This window comes from Arvicanthis niloticus, chromosome 4 (genome assembly GCF_011762505.2).
Source record: "Arvicanthis niloticus isolate mArvNil1 chromosome 4, mArvNil1.pat.X, whole genome shotgun sequence".
Taxonomy (NCBI): Eukaryota; Metazoa; Chordata; class Mammalia; order Rodentia; family Muridae; genus Arvicanthis; species Arvicanthis niloticus.
The window spans coordinates 45,904,570-45,924,774 of record NC_047661.1 but is presented as its reverse complement, the minus strand read 5'-3'; the positions used below and the strand labels follow the sequence as shown (position 1 = coordinate 45,924,774).

At 41.2% G+C, this 20,205-nt stretch overlaps 1 protein-coding gene across 3 annotated transcripts in view; it reads left to right on the top strand.

Annotated features, from left to right (window-relative positions):
• The window catches only part of Plch1 (phospholipase C eta 1), a 195,880-nt gene extending 183,946 nt beyond the window's left edge, over window positions 1-11,934 (top strand). The window contains exons 20-25 of one of the 3 annotated variants that reach the window (XM_076932471.1): window positions 3,597-3,743; window positions 4,054-4,133; window positions 5,646-5,705; window positions 6,128-6,482; window positions 8,353-8,380; window positions 8,680-11,934. In XM_076932471.1, coding sequence (XP_076788586.1) covers window positions 3,597-3,743; window positions 4,054-4,133; window positions 5,646-5,705; window positions 6,128-6,482; window positions 8,353-8,363 — 653 coding nt within the window. In that variant the 3' untranslated portion in view covers window positions 8,364-8,380; window positions 8,680-11,934. The remainder of the gene's footprint in view (window positions 1-3,596; window positions 3,744-4,053; window positions 4,134-5,645; window positions 5,706-6,127; window positions 6,483-8,352; window positions 8,381-8,679) is intronic. The other 2 variants (XM_076932470.1, XM_076932469.1) reach the window with 2 other exon arrangements.
• The last annotated feature ends 8,271 nt before the right edge of the window (window positions 11,935-20,205 follow it).

The following is a 20,205-nucleotide window of genomic DNA, read 5'->3' as shown; positions in this document are numbered from 1 at the left end:
GAAAAATATGCTAGATTTGGATAAAGGTAATAATATTGAAATGCTGGCCCCTCACCATATTTAAGTAATGAATGTGCCAGGGCATTCTGGCCCAAGCTTTATATATTTTTATGCTTAAATAAACAAAAAATCAAATATGACAAGAACAAAAGCCACTGAACTTAACAAATGATGGACTAAGATTGATACATCTATTTTGATGCCATTATTATGGTCAAGACTCCGGGGACTCTTTCTAAGTCTTTCTATTAAAAGGTCTGCATGATATCTTAAAGACCTGGGCTCAGAACTCACCTAGGGAAATACTTCCTTGTGTGTTACTTATAATGTGAGGTGTGTGTTCTCCTAAATAAGTCTCCTTGAAGCTTTCATTTGTGAAGTCAACATGTTTAATTAATTCTTCTTGGCTTTTGTTTGTGGGGCTGTGGCTCACACATGGGCGTGGGTACTGTTGGGCTGAGTTGTGGGTCCCACGTGTCTGCTGCCCCAGGCAGCTCAGGGCCTGGAGTGGGGGGACACCAGGCTAGGGGAAGCCACTGAGTTTCACTCCGTGCATGGGGAGATCCCAGTCTGAGGTCCTGCAGGGGCAGAGCTGTTGGATTAGGGGTCTCTGGACCGAGGCGGCCGTCTGGAGACTGGATGGTCTCAGCCCTTGGGCACCCAGGTGCCCCTGGTAGACTGTAGAAGGACTGAGATGGGGGCGTACGGGCTGGACTGGTCTGCAGCTGAGAGGGATGAGGGAGAGAAGCTCCTGCAGCCCCCTGAGGGGTGGATGAGACTCTTGGTCGAGGCAACTCACTTGGCTTGGTCATGGCTGGCTCAGCTAGTTTGCTTGAGTTGACAGGCCTCCGTGGCTGGAAAGTAGAGAATTCCTCCGGTGGGAGATTAGGCGGCTGCTGGGTAGTTGAAGACCATCTCTACAGTCCCCCATGGCCAGCCCCAAGTACAAGAGGAAGTCCATGGTTTTAAAAGGTTTATTGTCATGGTGGAAAGTGGATGAAGCTGTACCCCATGTCCTCAGGGCAGGTCTGAGGTTAAATATCTTATGCAAGGAGGACGGTCTGGGAAGGAATGCTTAATTGGCTATGTCCTCTGGCCTTTAGGTATCTTATTAATATGGAGATCTCTTGAGGCTCTGCGGCCTGTAGTCATGCCCTCTACCTGTGCTATGTGACCGAAGGCCACAAATCTTTCTTTGGGAGGGGCTGTGGATAAGTGAAAGGAACCAGGACCTAGGAGCAAGGCTGAACTCCTACCGTCTCATTAGGGTATCTGGGGTTCGAGGCCTGCACTAAACCAAGTACCCAGCTGCTGCTCACAGCCCACTGCCCCACATTTGTTCTTGTTGTTATTTGTCTTTTTGAGCATAAAAATATCTAAAGTTTGGGTCAGAAAGTTCTGGCACATTCATTTCTTAAATATGGTGAGAGGCCAGTATTTCAACAGTGGCAAGAAGACATTACCTTTACCCAAGTCTAGCATATTTTTGTGGATAATCTTATAAAATTATATTTGTGTGTTCTATATGTGACAGGTATTATTTCATACATAGTTTCTAAATTTAGAATAATGACTATTCTAAAATAATTGGAAGTCATGGTTATAAAAACATTAGATAAATCAGTGGCTTATAGGGAGACCTTGAAAAAATGTTAGTTGTCCAAAAGTGGGGTGAACCTGTGAGGAAATAATAGTCTTAAAAAAAAGATTGATTTATTATGTATATGGAATTCTGTCTGCATGTATACTTGCACACCAGAAGAGGGCATCACATCTCATTATAGATAGTTGTGAGCCACCATATGGTTGCTGGGAATTGAACTCAGGATTTCTGGAAGAACAACCAGTACTCTTAACAATTGAGCCATCTCTCTAGCCCCAGGATAGAACATTCTTAAAGTAGTCCTTCCTATGTTGGATTTTCTCAGGGCTTAAGAAATTAGGTCTTCCTTTTTTAGTAGCAGAAGTCACTGAGAGCTCATTACAAAGTAAACAGAAAAGAGAATCTCCTTTGTTCACCAGGAGACTCTGATGTTCAGTCTGTCATTATTTCATGACCTTGAGGCTTTTTATAGAGCAAAGTGGTTGACTCCTCCTGAGTGCCTATGTTTGATAGAACTTACTTTCATTTTTCAGAAAAGAAACTTTCAGAATGGTAGACTTTTTAGCAGTTTTTCTAATTATTTTGTCCAAGAAAATTCCATCAAGAAATAAATGCTTTTTGTCTTTTTGTATTTAATCTTACTGCATTTTCCATTACTTTAATAGTACTTAAGGGGAGTCATTATGAAGGAAATAGGTTTATAAAAAGATCCCATGATTTTGGAGGCTGGAGATGTAACCAACATGGCACTGGCTTTTGTTAGGGTTGCCCTGTCTGAGTCCAATCATGGCAGGGGGCATCATGTTAGGATTATGTGTAAAGTTAACATGGGAACTCAGGAACTTGAGGAACTTGGAGGTAGACGGGCTTGCTCTGTAACAGCTCTGGTGAGAAGTCACCAGGGTTTTGTAAGGAGCCATCAACATGTTCTAAGCATAGGATCACAACCTAACGCTTGGCTCTACACCATAACATAGTCACAATGGGTGCGAAGACTCCCACTTATAATTATTAGGGAATAAACCACATGTGAACTATAGCAGTCTTTGAACCAAGGCATAAGATAAATGCCTTCTCATTTATTTTCAATACGTGTGGGAATAAAGTTCTTGCTTCATGGAAGCCACTTACACTGTAGTACACGGTCTAAGTTGGGACTCTTGCTTACTGCATGAGGTTAGACATACTTCTTTGAACAGCAATTCTCCAAACTATACAATCAGTTGCAAATACTTTTGGACTTTCAAAAATATAAGCATGTGTTTGATTGTATAAATTTGAAAAGTTCTAGTTTGAAACTTGATAAGGGTTGTATGCCTTTCTTACTTAGACAAAGCAAGCTGGGTGTGGTGGCTCCTGTCGAGTCCCAGCACATGGGAGGTGAAGCTGGGAGCATCGTGAGCTCAGAGCAAACCTGGACAACTGAATGAAACACTTTCTCAAAAACAAACAAACAAACAAACAAAAAAAGCAAACAAAGCAAAGAAAAGCCACAAGCCCTTGACCTGCTACTCGAAAAGTGTCTCTGTAGGAATTAAAGATGACTATATGTACACCGGAGGATCAAAAGCTATAAGGCACCTTATGAATAGGAAGAGACCCTTTGGTAGCTGAGAAATTCGATCCTATCAGGGGCAACTTTCTGTAACATTTCTGCTAAAATGCTGTTAGAATACTAGAATACTACTATAATTTTTAAGCTTATTGAAGCATTTTAATGACTATTAAGAAGCTTCCTGATACAATGGGGCTTCAGGGATTAATAGAATTGATGTGATAATTTAAAGACAGTTTTTACTACCAATTATTTTCTAACAGTGGGGTAAACTCAGAGGTTTTATTTCAGCAGGGCATCCTAGAGAGGTTCAGGCATTTTCATGAGTTTAATAAACATTGCAAGCAATTTTCACTGTCTGCTCTACCGACTTTGCAACTAAATCATTTCCAGCCAAGCCCTTCGCTTTTTCTGATTTTTCCCCCCCATTTCTCTAAGGATTTAACCCTGTGTGGGAAGAAACCCTAACTTTTACAGTTCACATGCCAGAAATAGCTTTGGTTCGGTTCCTTGTGTGGGATCATGATCCTATCGGAAGAGACTTTGTCGGGCAAAGGACTGTGACCTTCAGCAGCCTAGTACCCGGTAGGTACAAGCTAGCCTTTTACCTCTAGATTGGCTATTCTATCTGTCTGTTTTCTACTGTGGGGGAGGAGTATCTAGGTTCTAGCATATGCTCAGTGAATTTTTTCTTTTTTGGAAGATTTAATAAATGACCTGGGGCAAACAGGATATTCATCAAATTCATTATGAAATTAAATTGTGTGTTATAGGACAGATGTGATATAACATGATGCATAAAATGTAAAGGATGATAGATAAGTCAGATACTTGCACTCTCTGGGAAGCCAAATACAAATTCAACTGAATGAACCAGTTCTTTTTGCTTTTACAGGCTACCGGCATGTCTACCTGGAAGGACTCACGGAAGCATCTATTTTTGTTCACATAACAATCAATGAGATCTTTGGAAAGGTGAGAAAGATCATAGGCATACCACAACAATACAGTCCTCAAGGAAGTTACTGATTCCATAAAAGAAATGTACATATGACAAAGTGTTCCTTTGTAGGTGTCTGTCAGTGAGCTCAGGTGTCCTTCCAGTCATGTCTACCCGTGTTCCTCTGTCTATTCAGGGGTGTGTTCATTCCTTCCTTCTAGGGGTACCCTCTACATTTAATAGAATTCAGAAGCCTGTCACACTTTCAGGAGATTATTTTGACGACAAGAATGAATACCACTAAAATTTGAATTTTATTGTAATTCTAAAAAAGGCGCACTTTCTACAGAAGGAAATGTGGTATCGCAGAGGTTTGATGAATGGCCTATGTTAATCTAGCTATGATCCTAGCCATGTCTAGGCGGGAAGCATTCATGTGGAACAAGTAAAAATTGAAAACCAGTAATAAAGTGTGAATAGATTTAAATGTACCTACAGAAGAAATTGAGGGAGGAAAAGAGGAGAGACATAGAAAGGGGGGTTAGGATGAAAGGAAGAAGGGATGTGGGGAGACAGGGGGAGAAGGAGATAGGAAAAGTAAAATTGGAAGGAAAAGAGACACAATATCACAAACAGGTGTCTAATTCTGCTTAGAGGGGGATGGTGCTTTGCACACCAGCGGGGAGGTCCTCTGGTCATGCCAAGTGATGGAGACTCGGGCCCTGCTATGGATGATCAGGACTAGGTGTGGCTTGGACGGACTGTAGAATGGGATAGTGCCCAGATTGTCCCATGTTACTTGCTACCATGGTCTGTGATGCCTTGAGCTTCTCCAGAGTATTGGCGTTCTCTCTGAATTCACTCTCCATGTGTAACTGTGAGGTAAAAATAGTATCTGCCTCATAAATAAGTTTGTTACTCTCTGAAAGTTGCCTGGCATGGAGTAAATAAATGTAGCTTTGGCTAATTTCAGTATCACTGGGACCACCCACTGGGGCTTGAGCTGGGAGTGTAGGTTTAGCCTCCTATCAGTCAGCACAAGGGAACAAATGGTTTCTATTTCTGAGTATGCTGAAGGTAAAGCCTTACACACTTGAGTTCTTATTCACACAGCTTGTTGGGCTCCTTCTGTTAACCTAAATAGAGACATATGTAAATGATTCAAAGATAACGCCTGGGTTCTGGGAAGTCCAGTATAACTATACAATGTCTCTAACTCTCATCAGTGTGGCAGAAAAGAAGGGTTTCTTTAAAACCTAGCTCAGAAATAAAATACAAATATTCTATATAATTTTTGTTTCATTCCTAAATAAATGACCAATTTTGAGTCATTTATCATGTTCAACGTATGTACGGGTTGGAATGCTCAGACCATAAAGTGATGGTGTCAGGTTGAACAAGGAATGAACAGAAAAGAAAATTATAAGAAGCTGGAGGAAGGGTTTATACAGGTACACACATTTTTTGTTGTTGTTTTGTTTACTGGTACAGCCTATTTGAATGAGCCCAAACTGTGTTCTCTTGTGTTTTTCTTTTCTCCCCTGCAGTGGAGTCCTTTAATCCTCAACCCCAGTTATACCATATTGCACTTTCTAGGAGCTACAAAGGTAGTTTCTCAGCATGGCCCTGCACTCTCAATAGCGTGTTCTTTTTAAATGAATGCGGTAGCATGCCTCCTCACATCTCCCCACCCTCTGCTTCCCGTGAAACACACATTTGTTGCTTCAAGCTGCTGAAGTCCTATCCGTTTGTTACCCATAGAAACTTCTCTACCATCTTATCTCTGGGTAGGAGCATTCTGGAAAGGTTGGCCATGAAATTGAAAGACTGCCTTCCTCCTATAATAAAGCTGATGAGATGTGTGCATGTATGGACCCACTGTGAGCTGCTTTCTTATTTTGAACATCCTTCAATCAATGGTTATATAGTTTCACCTCATGTTCATTCGTCATGGAGCGGTCATTTCAAAAACAAAATTTTCTTATGATGACATGTTCTTAACTTGTGGTTGGTCCTTTTGTGTTCTCAGAACAGACAGCTCCAAGGCCTGAAAGGGCTGTTCAATAAGAATCCCAGGCACAGTTCTTCAGAAAACAACTCACATTATATTCGGAAGCGATCAATTGGAGATAGAATTCTGCGGCGTACAGCCAGCGCTCCAGCCAAAGGCAGGAAGAAGAGCAAAGTGGGCTTCCAAGAAATGGTTGAGATAAAAGATTCTGTCTCTGAGGCTGCAAGAGATCAAGATGGTGTCCTCAGGAGGACCACACGGAGCCTGCAAGTGCGCCCTGTGTCTATGCCCGTTGACAAGAGCCTTCTGGGGGCTTTGTCACTGCCCATATCTGAAGCAGCAAAAGACACAGATGGAAAAGAAAACCATCTGGGTAAGGTGCTTTCAGTTTCTCTAAGCTGCATTTTTTTTTGTCCCCTGTTTCCATTATGACAGTGCTATCATTCTGCAATTAAAATATCTGAAAAAATTAATAATTCTATGTGGGAAGATTTTAATCTTTGGGTAAGAGAGTAAAAAATGGCCTTACCATTTCTCTCTGTGGGAAAGAACACCAGATAGAATAGCCTAGAGCACACTAATCTGAGAGGGAGGGGGAACCTACAAAATATAAATAGTGTTATTTTTCTGAGCGGTATCATATTTAGAACAAGAACAAGGGCTCTAAAGAGATATCATACTGAGTTTGTCTTCAGAGTTGAATGGGCTTTTCTGGCATTGAATGCAGCTGCATTACCTGTCACTATTAAAAGCATTTGTGGTTGAAATGTTTATGTTGAACGGACACTGTTTAAAGCCTGTCCTACTTGGATTTTTTTTCTCCTCTTAGGGTGTGGTTGAGGCACCCTGTTCTGGATGGTGTCAGGGGAGGAGGCATGCCCAAGACCACTGCTTGCTTGTAGGCTTTACAAGTGTAGGAATTAGGAGCCATCTTTTTCCTTAACTTGGAGTATGGTGGACTCATCTGAGCAACTTGATGATGAGCAATGACCACTTTACAAAGTGAAAAAGAGCTCTTTGTTTCTTTGACTCCTTTTCCTAGTCCAAAACTGCCTATTGACTGTCTCTAGAATTATCTCAAACACATAGAATGTGATACCTTGTTTTTGCATTTTAGCAAAATTAGTCTTTATCCAAACAATCTAACTTCAGCGACTTGTTTTTCCATAAATGCTCTTTTGCTTGTATTGGTTCTTATTGTAAGGTGTTCTAGTGAGAAAAGAAATTCTTGAATACTTTATTAGAAGAGGAGAAACCAAGCTTGAAATTTTCCTAGTTTGCATGGCCCTGGAGTGCCATATAGCAGTGGGACAATATTTGAAATTTTGCTAAGTGTAATGACAGAGAAGAAAGGATATATGTGGCTTTAAATTTATTTTTAAAAGCCGTCAGGAAAGTGAAATTCAGTAGAGGTCTATACTAACTAGTCTTCTAGCTGCAGAAGATGCTAAGCCTAGAGGAAGAGCTAAGAAGCAGGAGAAAGAAAATGCTTCTTTCCTACATTTAAAAAGCTATAAGGACTAATCACATGCATTAAACTTACAGCAAATATGGAATGATACGCAATCATTGCACTGATCCCAGATACATTACAGAAAAAAAGCAATTGAGAAAAAAAAAATCAGAATGCAAAGCTCTAAATAGTCTGTCTCTACAAAAGTAGCTGCTTCTGAAAATGATGTCATGGAATATTTAATGGTTTACAATTTGGGAAACTTAATTTTCTTAGATGATGAATAAAATTTTATGACTTTGGAAGAGTTAAAGGACAAATAACCAGATAAAAATAATTGACCACTGAGCATTGTCTCAGTGCACATCCAAAGGGATGGAGTATTCTAGATCACTGTGAACTGTATGCTTTTGCAGTTTGTCTTATTTAACATCTCACTCCCACCTTGGAGGGGAATGGGGAAAGAATGCGACATGTAGTTTTGTACGGAAGTAAAGAGTATTATCAAGAGAGTATTAAATATCAGTACTGATTTGGAATTGATGACTTGTTTTCCCTTTACTTTAAGCCAATAGATATGACTAGTTTTGTGCACATATCGTACTTTCCAAACTAATTAATTGGTTAAACAGTTTTCAAAAATGCCTTTTTAAAATCCTATCCTTTGTGGTTTGCTTGTTGCTAATACATGTGTAACTTTGAAAGCTGCTAGTGTCTTGTTTACAGGTATCATAGTACATTGTTTAACAGAGCTGTCTTGTTCTGTTTTTGTTGCCATGCTTCTGTGTAGTACAGATCTGAATAGGAAGCAGCGTAAGGTAATCCTCACCTTGAAAGCATAGTAACTCATTGACATTATCTGGACAATGAATATTACATCCTCAGCTGATGTAATAGACATTCAAAAGGAAGCTCAGTGAAGTTCCTGTAAATATATTTCACCATTTATCCATCACACAGACACTGTGTTGCAAACTTCTGCTTATCCATAATTATATTCTGTCACAACGTAAAACAGATTTACATTCTCCATTTGTCTGTGTCAAGACAAACATGACTGTCCCAGGGCCTACATGAAGTGATACACTTTACCTAAAATGCTCTTTTCTTTATTTAGCAGAGGACAAGGATGACGGAAGAAAGGGGACAGCAACTATAAAAGACCCACATTTTTCAAATTTCAACAAAAAGTTATCCTCCTCCTCCAGTGCACTCCTCCACAAAGATGCCAACCAAGGGCCAACTACCAGTGTATCAAACCCAGAACAGTGTGGAGGATCAGGTGCAAAGAGTGGGAGGATCAAACCAAATATGACAAATGATTGCCAGGAAAATCACAGTCCCCCAAAATTCCTCTCTCCAAGGAAACATTTGGCGCTTGATCCTGCGACGAAGGGACTGCAAGATCTGCATGGAATGAGAACCGATGAAAATGAACAGGCCGAGGGCTTCTCGGGAGGGAAAAGCACGCTGTCCGGAAGCGTTCTTTCTCAAAGTTCTCTGGAAGTGGAGAATCTGGAAGGCAGCAGGGCCAAGGGCAGAGCTGCAACGTCCTTTTCTCTCTCCGACATCTCCGCACTCTGTTCTGACATCCCTGATTTACATTCAACTGCCATTCTACAGGACACTGAAATTTCCAATCTCATTGATGACGTGACTTTAACAAGTGAGAACCAGTCGGGCAGTTCCATCTCAGCACTGATTGGCCAGTTTGAAGAGAGCAACCACCCGGCTAACGTTACTGTAGTTTCTCATCTCCTTAGCACCAATGGGACATCAGGAGGTGCCCCTATGCCGATCACATTGGGCCTCCAAACACCCTTAAAGCATGGATTTTCCCAGGGGAAACACAAAGCCTCCTTCTTGTGCTCATCTCCTGAGCTGAACAAGCTCTCTAGTGCTGAAACCACCAAACTGGCAAATAACATAGTTGCTTGTGGAGCGATTGGCTCTCCCATCTCTACACCAAAGCCAAGTGATGACCCTTCTGATAAAGCCAAGACAAGGGTCATGGAAGGCAACATGCATGGGTTCCCTGATGCTTCTCCTGGTCAGTTTCCCAAAAGCCCCACCCATGAAGAGCACCAAAGGCAAGTGATGAACAGCCCTGCTCTCTCTATGGAGTTGGCCATGGAAGATATAATTGCAGACCCCATTCTCTATATAAATTCTGCAGACAGCAGTCTTGTGGAAATTGATGGAGAATCTGAAAACCTGTCTTTAACAACCTGTGACTACGGAGGAGAAGCTCAGAATCAACTTGTTTCTCCACTAAAACTGCAGCAGAGCCAGGAGATGGTGGAACACATCCAGAGAGGCTTGAGGAATGGCTACTGTAAAGAGATGCTCCTCCCTTCTGAAATATTCAACAATATTCCAGGTGTCAAAAATCACAGTATTTCTCATCTAACCTATCAGGGTGCTGGCTTTGTGTATAACCATTTCTCAAGTTCAGATGCAAAAACGAACCAAATCTGTGGGTCCCAGCAGCCTAGGGCTCCAGATATGCATGCCCCTACACCCTCACAGTCAACACATGCTCCTTTGGCTGCTTTGAAACTGCCAAGTCCATGCAAATCCAAAAGCCTGGGGGACTTAACATCAGAGGACATTGCCTGCAATTTTGAAAGCAAGTACCAATGTATTAGTAGGAGTTTTGTGACAAACGACATTAGAGACAAGAACGTGACTATGAAGACAAAGTCACTAGAGCCTTTAGATGCCCTAACCGAACAGCTCCGGAAGCTGGTGTCCTTTGACCAAGAAGACAGCTGTCAAGTGCTGTACTCAAAGCAGGATGTCAATCAGTGTCCCAGGGCATTAGTCAGAAAGTTGTCATCTAGAAGTCAGAGCAGAGTGCGCAACATTGCTAGCCGTGCCAAGGAGAAGCAGGAAGCTGGCAAGCAAAAAGCTATGACCCAGAGCACCAGAGGAGGAGTGGTCCTTAGAAGTAAACCGCCAGCCCCTGCTCTGGCCATGAACCGTCACTCCACGGGCTCGTACATTGCAAGCTACCTGAGGAACATGAAAGCTGGTGGCCTAGAGGGTCGAGGCATCCCAGAGGGGGCATGCACGGCCCTGCGCTACGGCTACATGGACCAGTTTTGTTCGGATAATTCAGTTCTGCAGACTGAACCAAGCAGTGAAGATAAACCCGAAATTTATTTTCTTCTGAGGCTTTGAATTATATAAAGCTGCATTTTCATGGTGTACATGATATTCTATAGGATGTTAGATTTTTTTTTCCTATTGTCAGTAAATATAATACTGGGCTTTGAAATGATTTCCAAATGTATTTTTAAACTTGTATTTTGGTCTCCCATTGACTTATGCATTTGTATATAGATTCTGTGACATTTCCCGGGAACCCATGAACTTTCCCCCAAGGTATTGTAAACTGTGTCAGTATGAAATGTGTGCATGCCCTTCATGTGAAACTTCTCAGCAGCTTGGGTCACAGTGTGCATATGTTGCACAGAAATGTTTTTCCGTGTCCTCCGATTACAGTCCCAGAGGCTGTCACCGTTACTCACTAAGTGTTGAGCTGACTTAAGATTAAACTTTGAAAACCATAAAGGGATGGATTCTTTATTTGAAGCTACATTTTCCTTCTGAATTGAGAGGCCCAGATTCAGTTTTATAATCCATTTAAAAGAAATGTTTTAAGTGGTTACGTTGTGCCCTTTATGATTTCCACAGGCCACCCAAAGTGGGAATTCCATGAAGATAGATAGTGTCTCTCTAGCCCCCAAAGCCCCTTTAGAATAGGCTGTGAGGAAGAAAACGAACTTATGTAGATAAGGACAAGTTAGTTTGTTTTGCAATAAATTTTGTTACATATTTTTGCTAATGGCTTTGTATGTAACAAGAATCCAGTTGCCAAGCTAGCTGTCATACATTAAGATTGAATATAATGGCTTTCAGAATGAGAGACTTTCAGCTGGGTATGGTGGCTCACAACTTTAATCCCAGCAGAAGCAGATGAGTTTGAGGCCAGCCTGATCTACTGAGGAAGCTCCAGGCCAACCAGAGCTACATACTAAGACCCTGTCTTAAGACAACAACAAAAAGATAGTAAGAGACTTACCTTAGACTCAAAACCCAAAGTAGTATAAACAGAAACTTCCCCAAAGCATTCAAGAAAAAAAAAAAAGAGTTATTTTCTCATAATCCAAGTGAATAAATAGATAATTAAAAGAAACCTTTTCCCTTTAGGGAACCAAGTAACTATATTTTAGTACTGACATATATTATTTTCATTGTGAATCCATTTTTTTATTGCATGTTCAGATGTCATTTGCTTTTTGTACCATGAATTACAATGATATTCTTCCTGGACTTCATAAAAATATAATTAAAGTGGATTTTTGAACACTTGCTCATTTTGTTCATAAAACAGAAACAAAACCGCAGCTGGAGCTTGCGTGATAACTGTTGAGTGAGGAACGGGAGTGCTTGGCTATGTCTCCCTTTCTATGTGCTTGTAGCAAAATTGTCAGCGATGGTTTTATACAGCAGTTTATATCTCTGAGTATTATCATTATGTTGAAGAATACACTCACTTTTGGTTATATATATATATATATATATATATATATATATATATATTACATATGGGAACATATATGTGCACATACACAGTACATGCGCACGCGCGCACACACATATGTATGTATGTAAAACATGTACGTGTCTAGTACTTGAGGAGGTCAGAAGAGGGCCACAGATCCTTTGGAACTGGAATTACACAGTTGTAAGCTGCCCTATGTGGGTGCTGGGAGTAGAAGCTGGGTGCTCTACAAGAGCAACAAGCACTCTTAACCACCGAAGCATCTATCCAGTCCCATCAAACATATAATGATTTATATTGAAGATCCTTATATTTGTAAGATCCTTAAACAGACATCAAATGGAATTATTTTTGTGCATTTAGTATGGGTTTGCAAATTTAAAGATAATTCTTGGCAACTAGTCTGGTGGCAGAGATTGTAATAGGTTGTGGTGGGGACGGGGAACAAACATAGGGAAAGTACACGAGATGGTCTGTCACTCGTGTGTGTGTGTGTGTGTGTGTGTGTGTGTGTGTGTGTGTTTGTCATGAGGAGGGAAGCCGCTGGGCCATCAGTCCCTGCTTCTTTCAGTCCCAAGTCTTAGCTTTTCTCCAATGCTGAGAGTCATCTTTCATAAACCTAGAAATTTATTGGAAAAAGAATATCAAGGTGAAAGGGACCAAAACTCACTTGAATGCTCTTAATGAGCTTGGAGTCTTTCTGCCTTGGGACCTCTGAACCTCTAATGTTCTCTCTGGAGACCATGGTTCATCTGTTACCATTTTTATTTTAGAAACTATCGATATAACATAGAGATGTAGCCTCTAATGTACTATAGAACCTTAGATTCCACTGTATTATGTTGATAAGTTCACACTTCTGGTTTTGCCATTATCCATAAGACAGTACCATGCCTTAAATTGCTGTGAAGCGACTTTACCTTCCTTTTATGATTTTTACTCTAAAAATTAAAATAGGAAAGAAAAATCATGTATCCAGTCATAATGTGAATGTTTGCAGACAGGAAATAGGTAATATAGGATTTCTTTGGGTGTCCATGGTTTTGGCCATATACATACTATAGCACAGGAAAAGAAACCAGTTTCACGATAGTCATTTGAGAGTTTTGTATTAACCAAGAGGAGGCAATAAAGCTTCGTTTTAATAAAAAGCATTTGATGTTCAGATCCCGCTTATTAAGATTTCTCTTATTCAGAGGACAGATGCGGGACTGACTTAGTCCCAAGGAAATCACACAAGTGATGTCTTAATCAAGATGCTAACAGGCTTTGCAATGCTGAATATGTGGGGAGCTGCTAGTCTCTGCAACTCTGATTTGGGACAAGCCCTATGGAGTTTCAGTTTCCTGGTGGCTTTTTCCTTAGCTGCTGCTCTGATGTTCCAAGTCTAAGCAGTGAAGGAGCTGAAGAGTTGTTTGTGTGACAGTAAAGACATCCACAGAGGACAGAAGTGAAGCTGTTTGACATGAATCTGTTCAAGCAACTTTCCCATGTAACATCCTTTATCTGAACAAAGTAAAGTTTTACAACTTTGCATAGAAATTTGACCAATTCTTCTAAAATTATCAAGCCTCTAATGTACTCCAGAACCCTAGATTCCACTGTATTATGTTGATAAATTTGCACTTCTGTTTTCCCCATTAGCCATAAGTCAGTGACCATACCTTGTGCTCTTTTCCTAGCTTAGGAACCAGCATGTATGTGTAGTTAGTAAATTTTGATCAATTGGTGAATAAAGAGCTTAAGTAAAATGTGAAAGAAAATAGCATGCCTGATATCTGATGATTGTACTCTCACAAGACCTTGCTCCAAGTACTTTCATATGGTTATGACCATTGATCTTTCTCCATGTTGGTCACTTTTCCTGATCCTATCCAGCCCATCTTCCTGTCCCCTTTTAATTTAGTGACTACTTAGTTGCTTGCTGTCAAGTAGCTGACATCATCCAGAACTCTGCAACACAGGATGTTTTACATTTGGAGCATTTTCTGTAGTCACAATAGACTTGTGAGGCGATGATGTTATGCCCGTTCATAGGCTCAGCAAAGTGAGTCTCATTTGTGATTAGGGTAAAGTCCTAGCAGGACAGGAAGAAGCTGAGAGGGACTACTAAATCTCTTCTTACATCAGCCTTCTTCCCCTTCCCACATTGCCCTTTTAAGAGGATTTAATCAACATGTGGTTAAGAACCACTCTAGGCAGGTGCTCTCCTGTGATGAGGGTGAAGATCTCTTTATGGAGCCACCAGCTGGCTGAGGCGATAAGATGAATTGGTGCTATTTCCTGTCTATACAACTAGCAGCAGCGCATGCTGCAGTTAAAGATATAGGGGAAAAAGTTATATTTTTTTTGTATCAATCAGAACCGTTTTAATTTTTTTCTTGTGTGTGCATGCCACCGCACCTGCCTTCGAAGATGTTGGAGGGCAACTTTGTGTAATTAATTCTCTCCCTCCACCTTCATGTGGGATTCAAGGATCCAACTGAGCTTGCCTGACTTGCACAACAATTAACTTTACCCTGTAAGCCATCTCGCCAACTCATGAGTTGACAAAACATTCCCAGGGAAGTGAGTATGTTAGAGAAAACAGGACTAGGCAGGGAAGGAAAAGAAAATACAAGGGCATAAGTGACTGAGATAAGCAAAGCTTTACAAGATCAGCCAGCTGTGAGGGTATAGGATGTCTCCAAGGACATCACATAAAAGCTGCACCTAAGAGCAGCTTGCAGTCAGGAGGGAAGTTGAGAAGTTCATGTCACTATGTCCTTCTATCCACTTTTCAGTAGATCCTATGAGGCATTAACTTGTGTGATTCTAGCTGGTGCCTTGCAGCTTCTCCAGGCATCCACTGAAGAGCTGGAGCCCCTTTGGTGCACTGGACTGGGACCTCAGCTGGTGCTGCTAATGGGGACAGCTCAATGATGGTAATGATGGTCACATCCGCAGTAGTCTACCCTCAACAGCTGTGGGAACAGCTGACTAGCCGAAAGCCATGCAAATACTTAATGTTGAGAGGGATGGGCTAAAAGGTAGAGTGATCACACCTGGGTCTGGTTTACTGTACCCTTTTCGTCAGGCTGATTTTCTTGTACTAGATCTTATATAAGAACAAGAGACCTTCACTACCTCAAGAATAGAGGCAGATGACCAGTTCTTCCACACTTTATGGTGGGCAGTCTCATCCTTTAAGATTAGCAAACTGAGCTGTCATTCTCACTGCTGCAGCTGGTCCACAGCCATAGATGATGTCTTTCTCTTGTCACATATTTAGTTTATCACACTTGCATTGAATACTTTGCCCTCTCTAAGTTAGCTGTCTGATGGCTTTACACAATCCCTTATCCTTGATGTATATGAGTTCTACCATAACCATCTGGGATGCTCCTTGTAAGCTTGTGTATTAAAGGCTTGGTCCCTAGCCTATGGAATTATTAAGAGAAGGTAAAAATCATCTGGGCAATGGGGCCTGTTGGTCATTAGAGCATGCCTTCTTCTAAACACTCCACTTTATTGTTTGACACAGGGTCTCTCACTGAACCTAGAGCTCACCTAGTAGCCAGACTGGCTGGCTAGCCAGCCCCAGTAAGCCTACTGTTTCTGTTTTCTAGCAGTGGGATAATAGGTGCATACCTCCGTAGTTAGCTTTCTATGTACCCTTGGGATACATCGAATGTAGGTCTTTACACTTGCATAGCAAGCACTTTGCTTACTCAGCAGAGCCAGCTGCCAAACCCTATGCTTCTTAACCATTTCCTACTGATTCCACCATGCTCATCGTGGGCAGCTGTAGTTGCAGAGTTACATGATGTGCCATAGGTTTCACTCTGTAGATTATGCCCATGCATGATACAGACCATGGCCTCCTAAGAGTTTCATTGATACTGCAATCTGTAATTATCAGGTACTACTTTCATAGCTACAGAAATCATGTCTGGGCATTTGAGACTACTTGACATAGTCTCTGTATTGAATCCAATTAGAAAATTGTCAGCCAGTATACAAGACGACTAATATGCACTGTGAAGATGGCTGCATTCACTACAAATGTCTTCTTCCAGGTAGCAGAAAAATAAACAGATCCTGGACAGCACAACACTGAGGGTTATTGTAAGCCTTTTAAATATAAAGATGCATTGCTCTTGCTATTCTCAACTGATAAGAGCCAGGAAAATGGATTTGGCAAATTAAGAGCCACAAACTAAGTGACAGAGGTTGGGTTGATTTGCTGCAATGAGACTCTAATCTGGCACAGATGTTGTATTTGGAGTATTCTAGTTAAGTTCACAGTAGTTCACTATATTAGCCATGTGGTGGCTTGAATAGGTTTGACCCCTATAAACTCATGTGTTTGATAGCTTGGACCATGGGGAGTGGCATTATTAGCAGGCGTGTCACTGTAGGGGTGGGCTTTAAAATCTTCTAGTACTCAAGCTCTGCCCAGTATGGAATCAGAGTCTCCTGGCTGCCATCAGATCAAGACATAGAACTCTTGGCTCCTCCAGCACCATGTCTGCCTGGATGCTACCATGCAGCCCACCATGAAGATAATGGACTAAACGTCTGAAACTATAAGCTAGCCCCTATTAAATGTTTGCCTTTATAAGAGTTGCCTTGGTCATGGTGTCTCTTGACAGCAATAAACCTAAATTAAGACAGACCATAAGCCATATGTTTTATAAGGAAAGGTTAGACAAATGGATGACATGGGAGAGAGTACTCAGAATCCCTGAATGCTTTTGAGTTCCTCTTGTTTTGTTTTGTTTGTTTTTTGAGACAGGGTTCCTCTGTGTAGTCCTGGCTGTCCTTGAACTCACTCTGTAGACCAGGCTGGCCTCGAACTCAGAAATCTCCCTGCCTCTGCCTCCCAAGTGCCGGGATTAAAGGCATGTGCCACCACTGCCCGGCCTGAGTTCCTCTTGATACTAAATACTGCAGTATCCTAGGAGGAAGTAATGCTTCTGATTTGCCGCCTTGGCTTGGATGAAGAGTGCTTTACTTTTTAAAAGGCTAATAATCGTCTTTCTATCATAACATCATTTAATTCATGTATCAGGAAACCAAAAGCCAACTTATAAATGTCTGTCCTATTATGTATGGAAAACTAGATGAGAAAAATAATCACAGGGTGGACCCATAGATATATTGGATCCATTGTGAGATAGACTTTAGCCTAAACCTTTAATGCTCTGGGATGTGTTAAAGATAATTTCCAATTAGAAGGTTATGGTGATCCTTTGGGACCCTAGTACTTGTGTCAGCTGTGACCTCGCTCTCACTATCTTCTAGATATTAGGCAGGGATTTTGAACATATCACTCAGGTGGCTGAGGCAGGAGTATTATGGGTTCTGGGTCAGCCTAGGCTACATAGTGATCTTCTATACAAAAACCAAACAGAGGCTTGAGATTCAGGGTGGGGGTGGCTCATCAGAGAAAGCATTTACCATGTAAGCATGAGGATGTGACTTCAGATCCCCAGAATCCATGCAAAAACTAGATATCGTAGTGTGTGTGTGTGTGTGTGTGTGTGTGTGTGTGTGTGATCCCAGCATTCCTACATGGAGGTGAGAATTACAGACAGAAGAATTTCCAGAATCTTGTGGACCAGCCATCCTGATGTATGAGGGGTTTCAAAAAAATGGTCATGGACCAATATCCAAGGTTGTCTTCTGGCTGTGTAGTGTGACAGGCAAAACACAACAGACTAACTTCTAGGTATTTCCTTTAAAGGGCATACTTACAAGGCAAGTAGAGCAATAATAGAGAAATATATATACCAGGTTTGTGGAATCAAGCTTCCCTTTCAATTAATGGGCTCTGGATTTGTGAACTGCTTTAGATCTCGTAATTGGAAGTTGTACTTTTCACTGTAGTGACTGGAATCTCCTCATCAGTGATATTATTTTTTCACTGTTCAAATCAGGCAAAACCCTGGTTCAATGTCTCAAACCATAGTAGAACCTTAGGGGAAAGCATTGTCTCTTAGTCACCTTAAGAGATGACCATGGGACAAGACACCTTAACTGTTCACTGTGGCTGTAGTCAATAGTCTTGTGCTTTACTAGAACCCCTATGTCCCCATGAGTATTAGTGAGCCCAGTACTAATTCATTACCATTCAACGGCTCTAGTAGACAGTAAACAACAAGTTCCTTTTGCTGCTTGTATCCTCATTGTTGGTGTCCTTTCTAGTGAAGGGTCCTCCAGGGAAACAGACACAGGTGGTGGGATCATGTGCATTAATTCATGAGAGTGTAAATTGATGCAACAATTAGGCAAGTCACTGTGGAGATTCCTCAAAACAGCAGTAACAAAAACCTAGATAGGAAACTACCATGTGACCCAACTACAGTACTCTCAGGTGTATTTTCAAAAGTCTTTTCATTAACATACTACAGAGATACTCGAATACCTGTGTTAATAGCTACATTATCACAATTTCCAGGAAGTATAACCAGCCTAGGTCACTTTCACTTGCTACTTCAGCAGAAGTCTGTGTAATTTACCGTGTTTTCTAGCTTTTTGTTGTTGAAGACAGGATCTTGTTATGCTGCTTGTAATGTATGGGCTGGATTCAAGCTCATAGTTCTCCTGGCTTGGCATTCTGTATAGCCAGGATTACAGGTTTATGCTGCTGAAAATCTGTAGCCTATGTAATTTGCTCTAAACGTCTTCTTAACTTATCTCTCACTTTCAATGTTTTCACTGAAAAGTAAATTTAAGCTGAGTTGTCCAGGCACAAGGAGCTGGTGGTAACTGTTCTAGCCTGAGCTGAAGGCCTAAGATACAGATGAGTTAACGATGTTAGTCCTAGCGTGAATTTGAGCCAAATCAGGAGAAGACCATAGCCACAACAAAGATAGGCAGAATTCTCTCTTAGCCTTTTGTTCTACCTAAGGCTTTGACAGACAGAAGGCCATCCACATTGGTAAGGACTGTCAGCTTTATTTATTTTGCCAATGCAAGTGCTAATCTTATCCAGAAGTCTACAAATAAACTGTCTTTATTTTTCTGTCTTTCTATTGCTGTAAGCAAACACCATGACCAAGGCAACTCTAATAAAGAAAGCATTTAATTGGGGCCTTGTTTTCTGTTTCATAGGGTCAGTCTGTGATTATGGCAGGCAGCATGGCACTGGAGCAGTAGCTGAGAGCTTTGCATCCTGATCCACAAGCAGCAGGTAGAAAGCGCGACATGGGCCCGGCATGAGCTTTTGAAATTTCAAAGCCCAAGCCCCAGTACCAAGTCTCCTTGAATAAGGCCATACTTTCCCTGACAATCCCATACCTTCTAATTTTTCCAAGCAACTCATTAACTGGGGATTAACTATGTAAATACTTGCACCTATAGTGGACACTCTTTTAAACTACCACAGAAACACTCCATAGATAAGGCTTAATAAACTCTTTAGGCACCTGTGGTGGTTTGAATATGCTTGACCCAGGAAATGGCACTATTAGGAGGTGTGGCCTTGTTGGAGGAAGTGTATCACTTTGGGGATGAGCTTAGAGATCCCCCTTCTAGCCTCCTGGAAGACAGTTTGTTCCTAGCTTCCTTTGGATGAAGATGTAGAATTCGCAGCTCCTCCAGTGCCATGTCTGCCTGGACACTGCCCTGCTAGCACTGTGATAATAAGGAATTGAACCTGTGAACCTGTAAGCCATCCCCAATTAAATTTTATCCTTTGTAAAAGTTGCCTTGGTCATGGTGTCTCATTATAGCAATGAAAACCCTAACTAAGGTAGCACCCCTGTGGTCAACTTAACACATAAAATCTGTCATCAGACCTTCTCAGCATCATGAATCTGAAAGCACACAGTGCCTTTTTTATTTCATTACATGTGATATTAACTTAGCTGGATCACTTGGATAAGGTAGTCTCCCACGTTTCTCCACTGCAACAGTAATAACATTCTAGTATTTGATCAGTATTTTGTGGTAAGATAGTTGAGACTATGTAAATACCCTATTTTCCATGACATTTATCTATTTTACCACCTGTTAATGACTCTTGAGTAAGATCATTATTACTCTGTCATTGAATGATGACTTAATAGTTCCATTCATACTTCATTT